General features: G+C 47.5%; 1 protein-coding gene across 5 annotated transcripts in view; it reads left to right on the top strand.

The window, feature by feature from the left end:
• The window catches only part of LOC135917315 (DNA primase large subunit-like), a 77176-nt gene that overhangs the window by 43647 nt on the left and 11612 nt on the right, over positions 1–21917 (top strand). For all 5 annotated transcript variants that reach the window (XM_065450880.1, XM_065450883.1, XM_065450884.1 and 2 more), the window contains 3 exons: positions 12695–12903; positions 13961–14220; positions 16972–17183. In XM_065450880.1, the coding sequence (XP_065306952.1) occupies positions 12695–12903; positions 13961–14220; positions 16972–17183 (681 nt within the window). The remainder of the gene's footprint in view (positions 1–12694; positions 12904–13960; positions 14221–16971; positions 17184–21917) is intronic.

Here is a 21917-nt window from a genome sequence, read left to right as displayed (position 1 = left end):
ATTAGCAACGCATATTCCTCTATAGAGATCCACTTGGCGTCACGCGTCAACGTAGATACAATGGATACATTTTGGCCACATCACTGACCCGTTGCCACAGCAACCGTCACGCGTCCCGAAATTTCACAGATTGCGACATCGGTTCCGCTTGGGCGACTTTTCTCTGGTAATCTTGCAGGCGACTTTCGCTTTGTCTCTCAACTTGCAGAGGTGTATGGAGTCTGGGTGAAGGGGGAAGTGCACACTGCTCAGGCATAAGGCACCTCTCACGCTTAAGTGTCACTTGTGTCCTAACGCGTAAATTTTGCGAAGTCGGCGCCGGCCCACTCGCAGGATCTGGAACTGGTAACATGTCTGCGCTTGCTGCCGCTTCAGCCTCCAAGCAGAGTACCGTTTGGCGCACGCTGTAAGAACGTCAGCTTGGCAATCATGTCCAGACAAATGAGCAACGTAATCGCAAGAAGCTTATACGCCAATTTGAGATCCTATTCTTAAAACTCGCTCGGTATGCTGATCACAGGGGTTTCTCAAGCCACTCAGCGCGCGCTTGGCATATCACGTGACACCACATGTCTCTCCACCTGTCGTCCAGAAACAGGTTCGCGGGCAAGAACTTCGCCGCACGTATGAACAGCACGTTTTTGTCCAGTGAAACAACACACACCGAATCCGCACACAGTGCAAGGCCTGGAGTTTGGCGTACAGTTTGGAGAGCACGTCGCGACGTAGCCGTGCCAGGTGTACCTTGGCAATTTTTGCTTCGTTCCAGATGTAGACGTTACAGCGTTCGTATACGTCGCATGACTGTTCACATCGAAAACGACGCCTTCGTCAGACTTTTGAAGGCATCCGTCGACTCTGAAGGGTCGGTAGTCGTTGAAGACGGCGCTGGCCATCGCCGTTTCGTCGACTCAGATGACCCCATTACTGTTCGAGATTTTCGTGCGTCGCTGGAACTTGAGAAAAAATACGTTTCGGCAGCAACATTTCCGTTTCCTGGCCACCGCGATACGCCGGCGCTCAGCAGTGCATGGCGTAAGACTAACCCGTGTTGTCATCACAGACTCTTATAATTTTTTTGTTGGTTGGCGCTGGCGCGTCGGTCAGCTTCGAGCCGAGAGCATACGTTTGGCGGTGACTTCGTACAAATGTTGTGAATGTAAGAGACCTCAACTTACTGCAAAAGAGTCATGCAGACATCAACAAAGGATGATCCGGCTATAACGATCGAACGCGCTTCACCACAGCCTCGTCGTCACAAACGTTTTCCAGCAGCTATAGTCAATCTATTCAATCCCTCACACACGCCCGCTAGACTTCAAACCGGACGGCGCACGCCTCGGTAGCGACTTCTCCAGACGTGTGCGACGGCCTCCCCCATCCTGATTGGTACGCTCTACAGGGCAGCCAGCAGTCGCCTGAGGCAAGCGCGCACCGCCTCATCCGTCTGCGAGCTCGTCGGCGCCCCAAAAGTTCTCGATGGCTCCCCATATGCACGCCATCACGCCGACGGCTAGGATAGCGCGCGGGAGGATGGTCAACGTCGTGTAGTAGGTGATGGACACCACAGCCGCCACGGCGACCAGGCCCAGAAGAATGTTGTACATGGGGTCCGACATCTTGCTGGACCAGAGAGGGCGATCCCCAGCTCCGCCCGAGACGACGGTCCCGGCGCGACCGTTGGCGGCGTTGGAGCCGTTTGCCGGACATCTTCGTCGTCGTCTGCTACGCAGCTGCACGCTGGTTCGTCTGCGTTGCCGAATGATGCGCATGGCGATCCTCTTTTCCGCGTAACACGGGGGACGTCCAGCACCCAGACGACGCTGGACGCGAAGGCGCAACCGAGGAGAGAAGGGTTTGTACGCGTCGCTTTCGTCGGCTGGGCGACGCTTGCATCCAGGCCGACTCGCAGACGCCGTTGCGCCATACAAGGCGTTCTTAAACGTGTCTGAATAACCGCCGTGGATCCATTTGTGATTCGGTTTGCCTAGGACTTGTCTGCGTACTTAGGTCTTGTGCCTTTCTTGCGATTGCGTCGTGCATCGTTTCATATTTAGTTTTTCTTCTTTTTTCTGCTTGCGGTATAGCTGCGTCAGTCAACGTTGATTGCTGCAGCAGTAGAGCTATACATGTAGATTGTATTCGCAAGGTTAGCAGTAACGTTGGTCGCTGTTTTCACGCCGCTTTCTATATATAGAACCTGACTTCCTCCCGTGCCAGCCATGGTACATGTGACACATGTATCACGCATGAACGATCCGTTTGCGGCTACGGCATCGCGAAGCGACAGAGCGTTGCGCTGATCAGGACCCAAACTGCGACGTCCTCACCGATTTGCCATCTTCCATTCCTTAGCTCAATCAGTGGCCGGTCGGTTGATCAATAGTTCTGCCCGGCCAATCCACGAAAAGGTCCACACAGTCCGTGTAGGATAACACGGCGTATATGCGTTGTATGCAAGAACTTCGACGTTGGCTTGATCGGGTCCGTCCGCACTGGAGCTCAACAGCTGGCGTGAAGCCACATCATCATCATCGCCGCCAACCGGTCCAGGTCCTTCACAAGCCGCGGCACACGCATTAGTGTGTGACCTGAAACGTTGACTTCGCCACTAACAACTCATCGAAGTTCCGTCACCAGCGTGGTCCTGCGAGGTCTAGCTGAGATAGAGGACGCTTGTATGCTTAGCGCAGGGGGTCCTTCAGCGTCTCCCGAGGATGACGTATAGTATCACGCAAACGGGCCGTCACCAAACAGTGCGATCCAACCTCAAATCGATCCAGTTATAACAATACACGCAGAAGTACTTCAGCATCGATGAGGATGATGTAGACCGTGACGTAAACGTGCCGTCACCGAGCAGCGCGGTCCTGGTACAACCTCGAACGTTGACAGTCACAGTATATACGTGCGAAAAAAACAGTGTATATGCACTTGCTTCCGGTGCGCCGTCGTTAGCTGTTCGGCATCCAAATCCTACCTCGCGTGCGGGGATGAGGTAGGCAGGCGGAGAACGTGGCTGCAGCTGTGGACCTGTTGACGCACGAAGCCCAGACACTCATCCGGCGGCGGGGAAACGGGCTGTTCGCAACCTCGTCAGTGCCGTCGGAGCCGCCGAGCCGAGGAACGAGAGACGCAAGGGCGCCTGCCGGTTGGTGGTGACAGGGCACGGCGGCGCGTATTTTGCACAGCGAGTGCTTGGCACGGCACGGCGCACATCTGTTTCCTCTCTGCTTGAATGCGCCGGAAAGGCCGGCGTACAGAGTCGCGTGTCCCAGAGAAAGAGTGTATGCGAGAGGCGGCGTATATATATGTGGCACGCTGCGCACCTCTGGAAATGGTCGCGGCGCGCGACGACGCCGTAAACACGTCGAGGTTTTTATGGCTCGAGGCGTAACGCGTGTACGCCCGGGCACATCGGAGCGCCCCCCTTATCTCCTGCGGTCGAGTGCGCATGTCTTTTGTCCGCAACGTATTTTTGCCGGAAGCGTTTATGGCTCATTCCTACATGCGAATGAAATGAGGCGTTCCCGCAGTTGGAAAGACATATATAGGAGGTATAGTGGAGGTAAATCGCGCTTTTTACGGAGATGTCCTTGTGCTGCTGATTAAACAAAGATCGCGAAAAAGAAAAAGTGCAGTGGCAGACCTGAACGTCACAGTAAAGCTTTACGTCACAGGTGGTGCTCTGTGTACTATCGTTCCCTTAGTTTTAGCAATGCATGATGGCAACAAGCCCGGTCATCCACTCTTGTGATATTCGTTTGTCCGATTGGCGCCTACATCAGTGAACAATGGTTTAATGTGCGTGCGATCGTGCGCGCGTTCTGATATCGCTGTCTTCCTCACTGCCGCACACGGACCGGTGATATCTCAGGCTGCAGATATAGCCTTCGAAGAAAGGCTTTCGGTAACTTTCAGGGCATTGCCCTCGTTGTTACGAATTGCTCTCGCCTGAGTCAATGGCAGCTGGATTGAGCGGTCGCACCTTCTACAAGCTTGAGACATGAGACATGGCATGAGACAAGCTCATGCCATATTGTCGAATTCGCCATCTTGTCAGCCAGCTCTGATTGGCCCAGAGAGCTGCTAGAGCCTCTGTGATTTGCTGAAATTGCCGCTATTACAGAATTCCCCACTATGGCGGAAATTGACGATGTTCGTAATAGTATACACCCAGTTTAGATAATCCGCAGCGGGATATATCCTCCTGTCTATCTGTGCGCATCTGTACAAAATTTTAGCCGTGTGAATGCTTGCCAGCGGCGCCGTCCACGGTCATATATAGCAGCACGTGTGGAACATCCACTGCCATGGCGGTGAGGTTTTTTTTTTTTTGTAAGGTTGTTCGTTGCAGGTGTGAGATTTGTTGTAAGGCCAGCCGCTATGTACCGCCACTGCGAGCCACACCGCTTTCTCTATTTACGACCGCGCCGGCATCACGCTCACCCGCTCCGGCGGCTGAGACTCAGGTGACGGTGTCCAGTAACCTGAAGCCGGGCAGAGCCGATAGCTCGAACATCGACTCGAACAACCTCAACAACTGCAGTTGCGGCCAACCAGTGTACGGTTCGTGTAAAGCTAAATAAACCGTCTTCTAAGAGTCACAGTAAAGACAAAAGCTGAGAAAATTGCCTGAACTAGGTTGTGCTATACCTGTAGTCAACGGCAAATGAAAAAAAGAAACGGAGTGGCAACCACCACTCAAAGGAAACGTCTATTAATTCCCCGCCCAATAGCTTCGTATTTTCGTGAGGTCAGTATACGGACGATGCACTTTCTTCAACATGGCAGCTTCCCTCGTTGCCACGATTCGACGGGTCCGTCTGCGATGCTTAGAATCTTTCAACCTGTCGAGGTGATTTCAGTGTCCACATACCCGCGATTACGTGGCACACTTCCGCCAGGCATCCTGCGATTGAGTTTCCGAAACATTTATATCGGAGTCGTGAGTATTTAGCGGCTATGTTGCCATGGGCATGTTCTCGTGTGGGTGTTTTGTCACAGTCAAGAAGCCTCCGAGGAGATCACATTGCTCATTTTGCCTTTGTCTTCGCCGTATAGTGACCGTGCACCTCGAGCTTGCTTGAACTTTTTTTTTTTTGCATAGCTATACTCAGCGTCAGTGTAAGAGTAGAGGGAACAAAAGAAGTTGACAATCACTTTAGCATACGCTAAAGTGATTCAATAAATTCTATTCAATAAATTCAATAAATTGCTTGGCGTTGTTATTCGAATGTGTTGTTACTTCCTATTGTTTTCTCCCACCAAAGGTCGTGGGTCCGAGTGCTTTAGTTTTGTATTACTTAACTGTGCCTTAATTAACACCAAAGGTCGTGGGTTCGACTCCCACCAAAAGTCCAAGATCCGGCCCCCAATTTTTGTGCCATAGAATTTTGGTGCCATTGAATTTTCCGGACGGTCAAATTTTCGACCCGTGAGCCATCTTTGGCTTTCGTTTAAATAAAATGGAGTTAGTGACGATGATAAGTTTGGGAAAGATCGGTAATATCCTCAGGTGCTCTCGATTAATCCATTTAATCACAAGTTACGGAGAGTTCTGGCGTATTCGTTGGCGGTCAAGATTAGTAACTTTGGTCGCAACCTTGGAAGCGATTGATGATATCCCTAGAGGCTCTGGATTAATCCATTCGGTCGCCGATTGAGAACATCCATAGGCGCGCGCTCTTGATTCTTTTGGTCACAAATTTGAGAACCGACAGTACCCTAGATGCTGTGTGCTGATCCCCACTGCCCTGCGGACGCACGACCTACGCTTGGCTGTCTCCACTGCGAAGAGAGAGAGAGAGTGAGAGAGAGATCGATAAGGCACCAATCGAAAGGCAAGGCGGTCGACCAGAGATAGTTCTGGTTGGCCAACCCGCAGAGATGAAGGGGCAAGCGCGATGGAGAAGAGAAGAGCACGAACAACTTAAAGTGCGTACACAATCCAGCGGAAGCATGCAGCGCTCTGCACAAAGTTGTAAGCCCTTGGGAAACCGAGCATCTCAGCTAGCCTTCGGCGCGGAGTTAATGAAGGATCATTGAGCTACTACTTACGAAGAACAGTGCGGAGAAATCTAACAAAACAAACCGAAGAAAGCACCAGCGGCTGTGTGCTTCCCTGCGTGTCTACTTTTCTCCCGTCTTTTGATCGCGCTACCGTATACACCCCCCTTGAGGAATGTGCACAGCGATTGCGGGTCCTCACAAAGGGCGACGAATAATCGTCGATTCATCCTCGGGCGATTTCTGCATCTGCTCCTCTCGCACGGTACACAGAGGTCCCGGCCGATTTCTTCATCCCGTTCTGCCGATCTCGTCGCGTCTTGGCGAAAGATCAGCGAGACGACGAGACCAGCAGGCAGGCATGCGGCACCGTTGCGAAAGCCTCCCGGAGGCGTGAGCGTTAAACGAAGAGGAAAGGAGGCGTATGGGACGAGGAGGAACTTGTCCGAATGGAGACGACCTTGGCCGGCCGGCCAGCTGATGACCATGGCATTGACGCGCCCGTCTCCAGCACGTCTCGCAATGTCTCGACGCCCCCCAACTTCCCGGTTCCTGCGATCGACACCTCCTCCTCCTCCTCCTCCATGGCGAAAATGAAGACAAGCTGGATTGCGTCAGGTAATATACACGTATACCTGGAGGAGCCCTTTGCGAACGACGTTAGCGCGCGACTCGCAACAGCCCGGGAGATATGTGGCAGCACCCCACGCGCGCGCAAGTTATACGGGTATGTGAACGGGTATGTGGAAGCAAGGCTTCAAGATACGACAATCATGTATAAAAGTAAAGATTCTGTTGCGCGGGAGTTGTTGGAGGCCAACGAGATTAAGAAAAGAGGGGATAACTGTGTCAGTACCCCGTCTTTGAATATGTACACGAATGAATGCATGTTTTTAGACAAGTTTTCCATTTAGATTAAGCGTGATTCCCTATATCTTCAGTGTTCTCGCACGTGCGCATTCAAGTAGTCAGTGTCCCTCTTTTTTCATTCTCCTCTCCTCATGGCCATATAATCAGCCACTTGTCATTTCAATAAACAGTTGCAAGTAACGCCTTGTCCTGTCTGGTTTTCTTCTTGTGTGCTGTCATTTTTTGGCGCTTATTCTATTGAAAGTTATACCGGAAGCGCGCCGATTCCTGCGGATAGGGGCGTTTCGCACTGTGTCTGAAACGAGGAAGCTTGCGCGGCGCCGGTGGCAAGCCGGGTGCGCCGTGGGTACGCGTTGTGACGGAAAGGACGCTGCGTGGAAGACTGGTGTGGACGTGCAGGTTCTCCTAGTATATCTCTACCCGATTGAACGCACGGTATAAACGAAGACACAGAAGGAGAAAGACGGTACAAGCGTTTTCAAGCAATTGAAACTTTATTGGAAGCGAAACGTGACATATGTGGCACTAGTAGTTGAGCCAGTTGTAGTAATAGTGGTGGTAGTAGTATAGTAGTAGCTGCTGTAGCAATAGTGGTGGTGGAAGGTGGTGGTAGTAGTGGCAGTAGTAGTAATCGCTTCTGTCAGCGTCACGTTATGGCTTACCCAACAGTAGAATTTAAGTTGCCCGCATTTGCTCTCTTATCTGTAATATACCGCTTGTATCTTGAGCTACGCCTTTGGTAAATGCGTAGGTACTCCTTTTAATTTGACCACCGTACATTTCGCTCTTCGTGACGGGGCCGATATCCGATGTATTAACGATCGTTGCGCTGCATATAATAATGATAATTTATGTCTCTTTAACGTCTGAAAGCTATAGACGCCAGCTCTATGAGGGGTTCCGGATTAATTTCGGTCACCTGCAGTTCTTTATGATGCTCCGAAATCTTGGCGCACGGCCGGTCGCTTTCCCGCCCTCGTAGAAAGGTGGTCGGGGCCGTGCCCGGGAGTCGAATCCACGACCTCGCGCAAATTTGGCACACGATTCGGCAGCGAAGCTTCATATGTAAAGACTACGTCACGTCGACAAGTTTACTATTTCACACCATGTACCATATTGCGCGATATACCGTACGCGTCCAGATTTTCTTTTATTTTTTATCGCACAGTTTGCCGTGCAGTATATTATTTAAATAAATGCGTGCTGTCCTTCTTCGTGAAAAAAACTGCATAAGCGACCTGTTTAATTAAATTGTCCAGAATTAACTGTTCGTATACATGTGTATATAAAGTCTGCGGGGTGGTCTACATGCCCGCACCTCTAAGCACTTTTTTCCCATTATGGCCTTTGTCTCTGAACACAGCCACAGCAGATTGGCCAGCATCCGCTGCCGACGCGGGGTCAGAGCACTCTGGGCACTGCCGGAGTAAAATGCGAACAGGAAGAAACAAATTAAGGCATAGGACACGTCATCCGTATATCACATATCTATCGTCTGTCTGTCTCCTGCTACACCGTGTGTCCCACCTAACGTTAGCTAAGCTCTTCAAGAAAAACAAAAACAAAAAAAGAAGATGTAAAAAACAGGACGCAATTAAGCTACAATTGTAAGACCTACTGTGGTCGGTCGTCAACGTTTTGACAACCGAGCGCCGTAGGTCTTAAAATCGCATATTGCACGCGTGTATTTTTAATTATCTTTTTTTTTTCATTGAACAACTTTGATAACGTTAGCCGGGACACCCTATATACGCTGGCCTAGAAGTCCGTTCCAAACTCTACAGTTAGGTCTTTCTCGTTGTCCCAACATTTTCCTTCAAGGGCCGGGTGCTCTCCGTGTCATTGGAATAAACGTCTCTCTAGTCATGCATATTCGTTACAGCAGGTCGTCACTGATAACGAACCGCCGTACGTAGTTCTGGTTGCCTGTCTCGCTCTGTTAGTGTGCGGGAACACCGTCAGGCAAAAGCATAGGCGAAGCGCTCGGCCGCTCTGTTCCAATTAACTCCACTGACGTGACACAACAGGTGTTGCGTCGGCTCTTGCAGGAAGCTCGAAGAAGGCTTCGTGTAATACCTGTGCGCGTCCGCGGCGCTTGGAGAGTCACGCGCACAGTTGCGTTCGTATGACCTTCCTTGGGAGAACTGAACATCGTTCAAATTACCGTTATTTATATTTAAAGGGACACTAAAGCGAAACAATAAATCAGTTTAGACTAATGAAGCATTGTTTGAGAACCCTACAGGCAGTCATTTCAAAAAATAGTTTGATTATTAGATGAGAAAATGAAGGTCCAAGTATCAGTATTTGAATTTCGCGCCGAAACCCCAGCGCCGGTACGTCAGCGTGACGTCAGGGATTCCAAAGTAGGTTTTCGCATTTGGGCCGCGTTGGCTGAATAAAGGTTCCAGAAATTTGCCATATTTAATATTTGGTTCCTTTAGAACACAATGTAGTCGATCTGTACCTCTATATATAATTAGTAGGCCCTAGAAGATGCCATCAAAATCCAAGACGTCACAGCCTCCAGGTGCGGGAACTTAAGTAAGCGTCGCCACCCGTATTTCGTTCTTGCGCTTTTTCTAGCTTACCAAACGTCTTATCGTTGTAAGAGTGCTGTTTTTGGTGTTGTAGAACGGTAATTTACTGATGCAGAAGAAATCATTTTTCACTTTAGTGTCCCTTTAACCAATTATTTACTATACGTCGGCACCGCCGTTCAGTCTTGGGAGTCCCTTCGTACGCGAGCTGCAGCTAATAATGAACGCAACTGTACGTGGAAGCGTTACGCTGCTTCTTTGAAAGAATCTTCGATCATAACAGCGAAGCATGGAAAATATACAGAGTGGTCCAGTCGCCTGTTCCAGGAGCGGGCAACACGCGGAAGCCCTCCCTGGGACGCTACTTTTTTCAGCTGGCGGCAGGCGGCGGCAGGCGGCGACACAAGTTTATGCTTGCGCCGCCGCGGCAGTAGCTCGCATTCCCACAAACGCAGGCAAATATGCTTTTTTTTCTTAAAAACCAGGGAATTAACTGTGCCAAGTGTTATACTAAACGAAGTGGACGCCAAAATGCGATCGTTCTGCAAATTTTGAGCAACAACAGTGCAGCGGTGAGCACAAAATCGCACAAAACGCGCGCAGCGAAAGATTCAGGACACTGTACTTATTGGCTAAATCAAAGAAAATGAGGTTAATTCAACAATCTGTCCGATCGTTGTGCTTTAGAAGATGCCTGTGAGCCGACAATATACGTTCAGGTCTTAGCTTGGAAGTTAATATAACAATATGATTATTAGCTACATGCTTGTTCAGTACATACGAGACTTGTATAGGTCACATCGCAGGTAGTTTCATATAGCCTTCGCGTATATTTTCATAAATACATCTGCCGAGCTCTCTCTCTCTCTCTCTCTCACACACACACACACACACACACACACACACACACACACACACACACACACACACACACACACACACACACACACACACACACACACACACACACACACACACACACACACACACACACACAAACACACACACACAAACACGCGCGCGCGCGCGCGCGCATACATCCACACGGTGCATTGAGTTTTGCAGAAGTATAGTGAACTAGAACACTAGTACACTGTAGCAGAAGGGTTTGCAGAAGGGTTGCTCTGCTGCCCTTGCTGGGACTACACCGATTCTAATAAACCACAGTTGATAGTCCAGTCGTTGTGTCGTGAACTTCTTCTCTTGTCCTTTGTGTTTTTGACTGGTTTTTTCGTTCAAGCATTGAGTTTGTCACTCCTCTATGCCACGGTGTAAAAAATCCATACTACCGTGAACTAGAATAATTTCTAGTTCACTGTAATGCACACACTGGAGGGTAGATTCAGTTGTGAAGATGTACCCGGGCGCGCCATCTTACCATGGGCATAAATAAAAAAATGGCATAGTCTATGACACTGGTTGAAAGATTCTGCACGCATCCGCGGCCAGAATACAGAAATGTAACTTTGTGCCGCCGTTTTGGATGCGACAAATGAACACCGAGGCAAATTTTGTCGTCTGCCGCGAAGACCTCATGCCAAAACCACTGCGAATGAATGAAGTGCAAAAGCACTTATTGGAATGGGCGCCTGATATTTGGTGGTGGGAGGAAGAATAGTGGGCGGTGAACGAATCATTGCCCCCATAGATATCCTGGATCATGTCCTGGACAAGATTCCGTCTCCGTGGAATTCGCCAGTTTGCCTGCTATGATAGGCTCGAAGTGCAGTCATGTAAAACACATTTGACCGGTTTTTTTTAATGCTCTGGCGGTGCGCTTCCCACTTTCGGCTAGTCGGAATCGAGCGCTCGGAGCACGTTCGAAAGGTTCATTCATAGCGCCGTTCTCCAGCCCACAGCGCTCGCAGGAGCTCATACCTTCGAGAGGACCCCGCGCATCCGCTGGGAATATATATATATATATATATATATATATATATATATATATATATATATATATATATATATATATATATATATATATATATATATATATATATATATATATATATACACACACACACGCAAAAGCATTGCCTTCGAGATTGGATTTGGTTACCTAGAGGAAGCCACCGCTGAGGGCCTTTTTAGGTATGCACTTTGGCGGGCACTTGAACGCCACGTAAACTAAACGTTGCACGAACAACATGGCTAGCATGTATAAAAACGATTACATAAAAAAAAAAACTCGAGAAAAAAAAAAGGCACCGTGGTTTCTAAAACGAAACCAGAAGCCGGAAATGGAAGCAGCCGACAAAAGACGAAGTAACTTTCACCGCAGCTTTGGCTGGCTCTGGCTGGCTCTGGCTTGATTTTTTTTACTTTTTTCCTGGCTTGGCGCAGCTCATGGCGGCTCACAGCTAGCGGTGTTGCATTGTCCCTGCAGTGTGCGAAAGCGGCGCCAAAAAACAAAATTGGAAGTGTTTGAGTGGTTTGAGTTTGACCCGCCATCCTGCTTGAAAACACACCTACGTGCAACGCCTTCGCTTGGAAATGTCACGTCGGTGCATCGTAGCAGCGCCAAAAAGGCAAAAGTAGGCTGTCATTTCGTCGCCATCCATGTCAAGCTTGCTGAAGTAAGCATCGTCGTTTGTGTAACCTGTAATTAAAACTTCTTCAGCAGTTGTTTTTAGTATTGCAAAAAGCCACCGTTGTAAGTCTGCCCATAAAGCATGAGCGAAAAGTATGAGCAGATTTTATAGACATTTGGGCTTTTAAGAATCGAATTGTTACTTCATGAAAATCCGCACAGAACGATGCCGCTCGATGCGGCACAAAGGAGACGACCAAGAGAGAAAATTAAAGCCGACATCTGTTTAAATCGAATGTGTACGAGCGCACACGTTGAAGCAGTTCGAGAAAGAATGCAGTATCCGCTCGTTTTGTAAGTAGCATCAAGAGATAAGACACCTAAGCGAAAGTAACTGTACCGATGGAGTTACTATGCAATTGCTAAATGGTAGTGCTTAATTTCCCCGGAAATGAGTAGCACACGGAGGTCTACCTAGACCAGTAATTCCCGTAAACAGTTTTGGGAGCGAAGGCAACCATTCGTAATTTATACATAACAGCAAGCCAATCAATTACTGATAAAATCTGATATTTTGGCACCGACGACTGAAGTTTGGGATATTTTGTACTTGCCATGGAGGCATAAGTAGTTAGAAGCGGCACTTGTAATATAACAATTATGATTACAAGTTACCCAAATTCCGATATTGCAATCTCTCGAACAGTTCAACAGTGAAGTAACATTTTGACTACATTCCTTTCAGATGGTGTTTTACCTCGCATATCCGGACGGTAATGTTGATCTGGATCTCCTATGCAACATGTGCCACCGTAGGTTGGCCATCATGATGAAGATTGCCCGTTGTGAAGGTAACGTCGATGCAGTCCGCAATGTTCTCGAGCAAGACGAAACTTGCCACGAGTGCCTTATCGAAGGGAGCCCACAGGACAGCGTGTCTCACTTTTTTCTTAGGTGAGTGGGTTGTGATCAAATTCAAGCTAGAATGTAGACTGACACGACAGGGTGCCACATTCTCTCTTGCTGTTTTGTTATACCTGCTGCAGCATTCACTCCTATTTAAGAATGAAAAATATACCCCGTGAGAACACATTATCCACAGGGCATCCAAATTATGTTCCAACGCCCATGCACCGTTTTGGAAACAAGTAGAACATCTGCCAGGTACCCAGTTTCAGATATCCTACCACAAATGTCCCAAGGATATCGCATGTAGGCCTTTTTCAGCACACACGAGACTAGTTATCCTCTAAGAGGCTTTCTCTTTGAACTTCCTTGCAACATAATTACGTTTCCTCACATGTTTGGATTACAATTCGGAGTTATCATGGTTGCAGCTTCGGTATATGCCAAACCTTGCAATTTTACTTTGGAAACTTCAGTTCCATATGCCACTAGAGCTTGGCAAAAGGCTTAGAAGAATGAGGAGTATAAGGCACTGTTGCTTTTGTGCATGTGCACGTAATATGTGCACGCTGCACGTTGCATCTGTCACACAGCATGTACTGTGAATGTGATAGACATCATGTCTCAAACACTGTACAGAGGGCCCTGGCATATCTCCTTAAAATGTATGCGGCATGTCGCCGTGATGTCCCTCATGGACAGGCAAAGGATGTCCGCTGGGCACAGAAAGTGCTGCTAAACGATTGTGTGAGGGACTGTCCATGGGATATCCGTAGGATGTCATTGTCGTCGCTGGGAACTCGGGGTCGTAATTTTCATACATATATATTTTTACTAATCTTACAGCGACTATCTTTACAGCCATTTTACATCTACCCTTTGGAATTCATTGTGCTATTGAAAATTCAAGATCATTTGCTTGGTGCTGCTTGGCCAAACCTGGCGCTTGTGCCATTTCAACCCTACAGGTTGTCGTTCCATTTGATTCATGATCATTTAGCACATCTGTTGTGCTTTCCAAATCAGCCAAACTTGCATTGCTTTTACTTGCAAACACTGCTTTGAGTATGAACATTACTTAACACTTTATGCACTTCAACTGCAGGTTGTTACTGTGCCCATTTGGATCTGCCTTCAACACTGTAATGCAAGCCGAATCGATGCTGTTTCTGTGTCGCTTTGAGGCACTGAACTGGGACGAACGTAAAGCCATCATTGAGCGTGCTTTCTCCGATTCCAACGAACTCCTGAAGTGCAACATAAATCAGGAATTTCGCGAGGTTCTGACGGCCCTGACCAAGGTTCTTGCTGCTGCCTTGAAGAGCTGGAGTCTCATCGTTGAAGCCAAAGAATTTTCTGTTGGTGGTGAGTGTGTTGGTGTGTGTCATATAGTTTGCAGTTAAAGCAACTGGAACGAGTCTTGTGCGCTACCAAGGCAAACTTGAAGGCCAACTGCAATGAAACTTCACTTTGGCTAAATTTGTTATATATGAGTGCTCTGCTACTACCAAAGCAATCTTGCTAAATCTACAGGGCTGGTAATTGTCTCATTTTCTTATCAGTAGCTTTTGAACAGTATGAAGCAGATGACGTGTGCACCTGGTTGTTAGCGTAGATCACCCAAGTTGCTGCACGTTGCCTATTAGATTTTTTAACATGCCGTAGGCAGCCACAGGCGACACCCAATCTCTGAGGTCGCACCAACAAGCCATGCATTCTTGGTTATGCGTCACTTTCAGCAAGCACTAATGGTGTTTTTTTTCCTCCTCTTTTTTTAAGTGTCAGGAGTATCCACTTTTGCAAGCCTTTCATAGCACATCCACTTGTATTTAAAAAATAAAATTTGATACAGAGGCTTCTCTGTATCTACTCTGTCTTAAACTAGGCTTTTCATGTGGTCCTGAATTTTGTTGCAGTTGGCCTTTAAAGGGCCACTAAAGGAAAGTAATCAGTTCAGGCAGCATAGGCGTGAGCACAAGGTTACAGGCTCGATTATATGCTGCTGCTGTCGCATTCCGATAATGGCAGAATGCAATAACATTTGTGTACTTATAATTGTGTGCGCATTGAAGAATCTGAAGACATTGAAATGAATCCGTAGCCCCCGCTGTGCTGTCCTTGGTAGGCTGTGTGTGTGGTTTCCTTGAATGTTATATTGCATCATATAATTAAGTTGCTGAGTTACGTTTGTGGATAAGCAAGTATTGTAAGTATCCTGAAGTCATCGCCCCATGCCAGCAGGTGTAATGTGTCATAAAAAATGTTGGTGTGAGTGGTGTCTTGGCATATGAGCAAAAGGAAACTTGAAAGCAGTACACCATGAGCCATCAACAGTGCTCGTGAAGTTTGCCATCTGCGTCTCAGCAGGTGTTATTTAGTCATTGTTCTTATCCTGCCTATCACAGCAAGTGTGACTTTTCTGTCGCAGTAGGGCAAGTAGCTTCATCTTGTGAGTATTCTTTGTTTTGATAAGCTGCAGAAAAGGGTGTGCACTCTGCATTTTTTTGTTTTTGTTTGCAAGGTGTGGTTGTGAACATAGGCAACAGGCAAGCAGCAAAATGCTGAGGTAAAAAGCTTTAGGAGTACAGCTGCACCATTGTTTAACAATATTGCACAAGTGGCGAAATGTGGAAAGACAAGCACATTCTATTATAATGCAAGTCACATTATCTCCGGCTGGGCTGTATTATTCACTGTGGCAGGGCTGTCCCACTACAAGGTGTGGGCTGTCCTGATATTATTGATAAATGGGTGCACTGTATGTACAGTGCAGACGAAGATAAACAAAACTAACATGAGGCCCTGGTGTCATTCTCGGTGGCGCTGCACTGAACCGCTCTTATGGGTCAGCTTATTTTTCTCTGTCCCTGTCTCTTTCTCTGTCCCTCTCTATGTGCGTTCAAGTGCACCTTCTTTGCACTTCCTGACTGATGCTAGCGAATGTTACGCGCACGGAGAGAGACAGGGCAGAGCTTCCTGTCTCGGTTGTTTATGAATCATGAGCACACTGTGGGGACATCAGCAGATAGTCCGCGCTTGGTGAGCGCGGCAGTACTGTCCAACACCAGCTTGTAGGGGTTCAAATGCAGGACTTCCCCATAATGCTGATAAAGCACAGCCTCCGAGATTAGTGATTATCAGTGATCATTGAGCGTTGATACCTGGTCTCCAAGATCAGGTGGCTCGTACTGCATGCCACCCAATCTTGAAGGCCATGGAACAGCGTACACCGAAGCAGCGACAACAAATGCCACTCCAGCTGCAGCAACGCTGACGATGTTGCTACTTACTCAATCATTGGAGCCTATAGTGACTTGTGCCACAGTTTTCGCAATATATCTGAGATTTTCAGCGCCTTTTCTATGTCATCCTTTCTCCATAAAGCATAGGAACACTAGGTCATGTTCTGACCTGAATATGAAATCAATAATTGGATGCCATCTCACCTGGTTGGAAAGTAAAAAGATTATTAAAAAAAGATTTAAAAAGCACCATACTAGATATATGACCTATGGTGTTCGGTCGTCAGACATCTGACGACCTACCAAAATATGTCTTAAGATCATGTCTTGCACTGTGCTTTTTAATTATTTTTTTTCGGTGAACAGCTCGGCTGAAGTTAGCCGGGGCCCCTATATATTAATCAACATTGAATTACCAAACCTTTCTTTATTCCTAAGAAAAATGTAAGATTCCTGAGAGTTCATATTATTCTGAGTCGACTTGCATTAGGCTTTGAATGTGTGGCATTCTTAGTATAATGGGAGGCTTCTGTCCAAAACATGCACTATCATAAAGCCTATATTCAGCAAGCCAACACTAAGCATACGCACCGTAGTGGCTCAGTTGCTATGTCATTCAGCTGAGGAGCATGGAGTTGCCGGTTTGATTTTCAGCAGTGGCAGCCACATTTTGATATAGACATATGCATGGTTACATTTAGGCACACATTAGGGAAACTCAGGTGGTGAAAATTAATCCAGAGCATGCTACTATGGTGCACACCTCACATAGCCCCTGTATTGCTTTGATATGCTAAACCCAATCAGTCAATAAATCTACCAGTCAATCTATGTCAAGTATAAGCATGATAGGCGGATTATCCTTTCATTGCAGTGCCTTTTGAGCATGCCCTCTCTCTTGTGAGTGCTCGTCGGGTCATCCTGCGAGCAGGCGAAGCCATCATAAGGGAGCACCATCTTCCTGAGTTCCTGGCGGGCATGTTCCAAGCAGTGTGCGAGCAAGGCACCGCCCACTTCAAGAGGTCGGCGCGATTTCGAACACTGCACCAAGATGAAAGAATGGTTGAACTGCGCAGATCCTTAAGAGTAAGCAGAAGTGTTGCGTGCTTGGTTGTGTGGGGGAAATGAACCCGGCACTTGGGATGTTAACAACGGGATTAAGAGGAAATCAAAAGACTGCAGAACAAATTTATAACCTGTGGAGAAGGGAAGATAGCATTATGTATTAGGGCGTCAACACAGGATTATCCTCCAGAACCCATCTCACGGTGAATGTCAACGTGAATGCGATTAGCATTGAAGCAGTGTATTGGCACATTGTACTGCAACCACCAAAACAAATCACGTATGAGGTTCATATGCTGCCTGTCCACTCTCTCGTGCTTCCCTCGGGACATCTTGCACCAGCTAGCGTCGCCCCTCTTGAAGTCCCTTTGCAGCGAATGTGTGAATATGTATTGAGACGAGCTTGTCTGAATATATACATGTGTGTTCGACTCCACCCGGCACCAGAGAAATCTAAATGATTTCTTTGTCATTGAAGAGGTCACATACACAATTGCTTGTTGTACTAAGCGACCTAGGTTGGCACCAAAGACATTCATTGAAGAGCAACACATACCTGGTGACTCAAGTTGTTGTGAAACAGGTTTGATGAAGAGCAACGCACACCTTGTGGCGTATTCCCACTGACACAAGTTGGTCTTAATGAGGTTCATTGAAGAGCAGCATGTACGTACTCACTTGCACAAGCCCAGTCACCGAAACTGGCATTAAAGAGGTTCATAGAAGTGTGGCGCACACCTATGTTGAATTCCAATGGCGGAGTCAGAGCAAGTTTTTCTGCTCGTTTCGGAGCAAGTTTGTTCCAATAACAGAGTGAGGGCGGGAGTAAGATGTTCCAATGAGAGAGTCAGAGGGGATTCAGAACGGGAGTCACTCTGTGGAGCAGAAAAAGATGCTCTGCCAAAATCGGCGGAGTGGACCGGAACTCTGCGTGACGTATTTACTTTACCACGTTTGTCTGCTGGGAGGCGCCACCGGTCGCGACTCGCGAGGAAGCAAAAGCTGCTGCACGCTTGGCGAGATATCCATTCCGCACTTTTAAAATAACAGCAGGGGAACGGCGCTGAAGAGACAAGTGACCGATGCGGCGGTTCTGGGAGCAAACAGCCGAAAGAAATGACAACACGCAAGGTATCCTGGGTGATTCGGTGATAGAACTTCCGCTTCCGCCTTGCTCCGGCGGCGCAGGTTGTGTTCCACTCGCGGATCTGGAGGCGTTGCTCTACGCCAGAGTCGAGTGCTCGCTCGCGGAGTCCGTCGGCTGCTCCGACTCCGCCATTGGAATTCAACACTAGTTTCACATACCCAGTGATTCAGGATGGGGCGAGATAGAGTCGTTGAAGACTTGCACATGAGCACTGGCACATGCTCAGTAACACACGTTGGTGTGGAATGGATTAACTGGTGAGTGGCGCCTGGCCAAATCTCACATATCTACGACTTAAATTGGCCAGACGATCGGTTTTGAACCCAGTTGTCTCATCGCAGCAGCCTGATGCTCGAACCATTTGACCACGTGGGAGGTGGCGCGAAGAGGTAGCCACCGTAGCCACGGTTTATTTTGGCCGGCCAGCCATGGCGCTGCGGGATCGTGGGAGCAGCCACAGCTGAGCACACTAGCGTGTTCTATATTCTCACGCTACCTGCACGCGAGCTGTCTTCTTTGCTGGCTCTGGAGGCGATAGTCGCATCGCTACAGACCATAGACTACCTAGTTACCCAAGGTGGTGGGAAAACGATTAGAGACAGATAACCCGTGCCGAGTAACAGCGACTTCGTAGATGACGTAGGCCCTTGTCGGGGCGTGCGTGTGAGCGCCCAACTGCAGGCACAAATAAAGTTGGCTCCAATGCAATCCAATTAGAGGCAGATATAGATCGACAGCTCCTCAAAAGTAAGTGAAATACCCTAACATGCTGGTCGCATTAATCGCATAAATATATATGTTTAAAGCTTATTTATGAATACTGCTATCTTGTTTTCAAGACCTTTGCAGGGTGATACATTGTTTGTAGTAGAAATACATAAACAGTCATAAAGAGTCAGCAACAGCCATTGTTAAAAGAATAAAACAACATTTTTTGGTGACATGAACTGTAAAGAGGGGATATTTTCAAATGTGACTCTAATAATGGCAATAATTGTTGTGTTACAATATCATCAGTAAGGCTGTTTCATTCAGTAGCATTTCAAAATAATATAGAGCAGAATACTTGAAGCAGCGATTTCTTGACAAAAATATTGTTATGGGACCAGGGATGCTGTTTACCTGTGGCATAACACATTAAATATGCAAGGAACTATGCTTCTGTACAGTGTTTCATGTTTCCAGAAGACCACCATATTATTTGAAAAGAAATTTTGCGCCTTCTGCTTGTACTATTTCTTTGTGATAGTGGACATCTAATGGAAGGTGATAAATTGTGAACCTTTAAGGAGACTCTACAGCTGGAACAATTGCCGGCCACCCCAACTTGCTGTGACATCATAGATTTTAACATCTAATCAGTTCTAGCCTATTGTTTACCTATAAAGAAGGGCTAAATCGTATTCTAAAGGAGCCAAGAACTAAACTTCGCATGATCTGCAAACATTTGGTGCGCCGCAGTTTAGCAAATGCAAAAAGCACTTCAAAATCCATGACATCAACACTGGCATACTGGCCCTGGGGTTCTGGCAAGAAATTCCCCCAAAATAAAATTTTTTCCCTTGATATTTTTTTCTAATGATCAATCACTTACTGCAGTGGAGTCACTCAAAACTGATTTAGTGTTTCTGTTCAGTGTTCTGCAGGAGGCTTCAAAGCTCATTTTCACTGGCAAGTTGCAGAAGATACACGACTGAGTTTGTCGTAAAGGGACCAGTCACGAATGGTCACTTTAGTCAAAAAGCTACTTTTCTGGGTCAGTTGTTTGCTGCTAGATTCTTCAGTTGCGCGACTGTGGTCGCAAGCCTACTGAACCAGTCAACAATGCAGGAGCAGGACATTTGTATGCGCAGATGATTATTCTGTGTGGCGATGGCAGTGTAAGTCAATGTGAACAGCACCAATAGCAAGGCAATGTGGCTCTGGGCAGGTCGCAATTGCTGGCGTGAAAAATGATTGCCGTTAGTCACTTCTTGGTCAGGAGTCATGGTTGATTGTGTAACCTTTTCTCAATCGCTGGTGTTGACAAAGAATAAGCTTGTTAATTTTCATCCACAGTACCTTCTTCCAAGGTGCCTATGATGTGTATTTTTCTCTTGTTTTTTATTGCAGCCAGTGCATAAATCCAACAGTGATTCGTGTGAGCTTATAAATTTTGGTAATGTAGCTGGAGCTGGCTGTGTGGCTTGTTGTAGCCTTGCACGGCATGCATTGGCAGGTGAGCATGTTTTTCTTCTGAATGTGCAGCCAGCTTCCTGTCAACGACTCCTGTGGCAGAGAATTGTAATGTAGTAATTGCTTCCATGGAACGGCCAGCCCTGGTCAAAAGAAATTGTGCTTTTCTGAAACTTGATCTCCTAAATTTCCAAGGCTTCTGGGGCACAAGCTGAATTGCAGATTGAGGTCTTTTAAGGAGCAGTTTAGACAGCTCATAACTGGAATGTATGCTGTGTTCTTATGTATCATATTGTGCGCAATATGTTAGGTGTGCCCATTTAATAGGAATTCTAAGACTAGCTTCACTTTTGAGATCACCAGCCCCTCTCTCTCTTTTAATGTTCACTGCAGCATGTTAGATTTGGTGTCGGGCTTGTAGGACGATCGTAAAAACTTGGGGTGACAGGACTAGGCAAGCAGGATTTATTTACAGTATTTACAGTTGAACATGGGATACATTTACACAGTCTAGCGTGACTCCCAAATGGAGCCCGCAAGACGAAGCATACAGCAAACGAGCATACAGCAAACGAGCACACAGCTCATGAGTACATTGACGAGCCCAGAGCACGACGACGAGCACACACTAGCCGCCGACAACAGATCGTTTTATCCACTTCGTGTGCCCTAGATCCCTAGGTGAGGCAACATGTTCGACGTCACCGTAAACAGGCCGCCTCTCTGCGGGACGTTTTACAAACACACACACGCACACACAGGTTTCAGTGCCCCCTCCGCGAGCAGACGACCTTTGCAGCGCAGTCGTCGTGGTGGCCATTGTCCTGCATCCCCGTAGCCAGGTGGCCATGCTCGACCCCAGCCGGTGCCTCTAAATTCCAGAGCTGCCTTTCTCCTGTTCCCCGAACGAGGCGCTTGGTGGATGAACGCTGTCGTAGTCAAGTTCTCCAAAGGAAGTTCATGGTTAATTAGCGCTGTCCTTGCTGGTTCTCTGAAGGGCGCCACCACCCCGGATCGGTCGACGCACCTGCAGCGGACGCATCTGCAGACCGATCCTAACAAGCACAAAGGCCTCTCCCGACCATCTCCAATTACCCCTGTCTTGCGCTAGCTCGTTCCACCTTGCACCTGCAAATTTCTTCATTTCATTACCCCACCTAATTTTCTGCCATCCTCAACTGTGCTTCTCTTCCCTTGGCATTTGCACAATTTCCTTGTGCACTTAGGAACAGATCCATGTGAAATGCTTATTCGTGTGGTTAAACATATCTGAAACATATCTGAAAACTTGTACCAGTTTCAGGCTTCCTCAAAAATAGATGTGTTTCGAACATTGACCACCTTTAATTTCATAATTGGAACGCGGGCCCTCAAGTAAATAAATAAATATGTTCATTGCAATCCAACCTAGTTATGACTAAGTCACCTGCAAC

This window comes from Dermacentor albipictus, chromosome 9 (assembly GCF_038994185.2).
Source record: "Dermacentor albipictus isolate Rhodes 1998 colony chromosome 9, USDA_Dalb.pri_finalv2, whole genome shotgun sequence".
NCBI lineage: Eukaryota > Metazoa > Arthropoda > Arachnida > Ixodida > Ixodidae > Dermacentor > Dermacentor albipictus.
The sequence above is the reverse complement of the archived record's forward strand: the minus strand, read 5'-3'. Positions and strand labels throughout refer to the sequence as shown.